This window comes from Belonocnema kinseyi, chromosome 5 (genome assembly GCF_010883055.1).
Source record: "Belonocnema kinseyi isolate 2016_QV_RU_SX_M_011 chromosome 5, B_treatae_v1, whole genome shotgun sequence".
In the NCBI taxonomy this organism is placed as follows: Eukaryota; Metazoa; Arthropoda; class Insecta; order Hymenoptera; family Cynipidae; genus Belonocnema; species Belonocnema kinseyi.
The window spans coordinates 59,430,745-59,432,617 of NC_046661.1; the positions used below are offsets into that span (position 1 = coordinate 59,430,745).

General features: G+C 35.7%; 1 protein-coding gene across 1 annotated transcript in view; it reads right to left on the bottom strand.

Annotated features, from left to right (window-relative positions):
* Positions 1-387: 387 nt before the first annotated feature.
* Positions 388-1,873, bottom strand: part of LOC117173674 (zinc finger MYM-type protein 1-like) — a 2,512-nt gene continuing 1,026 nt past the window's right edge. The window contains exon 2 of the mRNA XM_033362314.1: positions 388-1,706. Within this exon, the coding sequence (XP_033218205.1) occupies positions 388-1,706 (1,319 nt within the window). The remainder of the gene's footprint in view (positions 1,707-1,873) is intronic.

Sequence of the window (1,873 nt, forward strand, 5' to 3'; positions counted from 1 at the left end):
AGCTTTGAGTTTTCTCTTTCCTTGACGCTTTGTTTCAGAACGGTATTCCTTGATTTCTGACATGTTTAATGCTCGTTTTTCGTAATAATCAAACTGATCCCGTGTTTCGTCAACAATTTTAATGAGAGCTTCATACTGATTCACAACCTCATCAATGCTTATCTTCACATTTTGTAGTCTAAGATTAACTGCATTAAATCTTGAGAGGAGAAAATCCCACAAAGAAATCATGAAAGTGAATTCGAGACTTTCGAGTTGATTTCGGATGCCTTTTGCTTCTTGTCTTGCGATAGGATTTTCACGAATGCTCTCCTCAATTTCTTTCAATGCTTTTATTATTTGGGATAAGCATTGATTTAAAACAGAAACAGCATCAGAGCGTGCCGACTATCTAGTTGTTGAAAGAGATTTCAAAGTCAAAGATTTTTCTTGAGCACATCGTTTGAGAATTGCCCAACGATGCGTTGACGCCGAGAAAAAATTGTACACCGATTGTACTATAGCGAAAAAATTGGAAGCTTCAGAACAACTCCCTACAGCATGAACCCCGACGAAATTTAATGAATGACCTGAACGCGGATTCCATTCTACGAGTTCATTAAGTAATTTAATTCTCGCTTGAAGACCAGAATATTGACCTGACATGTTTTTTGCATTGTCATACGATTGACCCCTGCAGTCAGCTATATTGATGCCATAGTGTTCCAATGTGTCAAAAACTGCATCACCTACGTCATTCGCTTTATGTTCAACGTTTTCAATAAACAATAAAAACCGTTCAACAGGCTGGCCATTATCTCTTACATATCTTAATACAAATGACAATTGATCAATATGCGCAATATCTGGAGTTGAATCGACGATAATCGAAAAATATTTAGCATTCTTCACTTCTGATACTATATTTTTCAGTACTTCACGTGCCATAATTTCAATGAATTCTTCATAAATTGTTTTTGACAAATAGCTCGTGCTTCCACTTCCTTTATTGCCGAAATCGTTGACGTGCTTGGCCATAAGAGGATCGAACTCGGAGAGAAATTCTATAAGCATGAAGAAATTCCCGTTATTTTCAGAACCAAATTTTTCATCTGTTCCTCGGAATGGACGAACACGAGATGCTAAATACTTTGTAGCAGATACAACCCGACGCAGGACATTTCTCCAATAAGCGGTTTTCTTTTCAAATTCGAAAGTTAATTTTTCATTTATCTGACCACACTTGCTAGCTCTTTGTTTCAAATCAGCAACAGATTGCTTATGAAAACGAGAGTTTTCATGAATTAGTATTCTTTCAACCGAATGCTTCCAATCACTGAATTCGTCACTATCGTTAAATATACTATCATTAGTACTAACAAGGAGACACGCAAGGCAAAATAACGATCCCTTATTTTCAGAAAAAACGAGCCACGGTCGATGCACTTCTTCGCCATTGAGTAGTTTTCGTTTGAATACGTTTTTAGACAGATATCTCATGCTGCCATCACTATAAAGTTTTCTTGAACTAGTAAAATCTGCTTTTTCATTTTGTATCCATCCGTGGAGTGCAATGTAGTCACGAGTAGAATCACTGATCGGCCAGGTAGCTGGGTCATTAGAGAGAAAACTTTTGGTTTCATCGACTTCTTTTTCAATGCGTAGCTTTATGTCGCTAGTATCTCGATTTGCAATGAAATCATGATCAACCGATGTGATATTATTGTCTATACAGAAAAACAATCCAAATTATATTATTGACATTATAAAAAAATTACAAATTAGAGAGCTAAATTTTGCATTAAAACAAATATTACAAAGAATTGTAATTAAAAAAAACAGCCTATCGTGACAAAATTTAATAAAGGCAAATGCCCCAGTAATCGATCAAAAT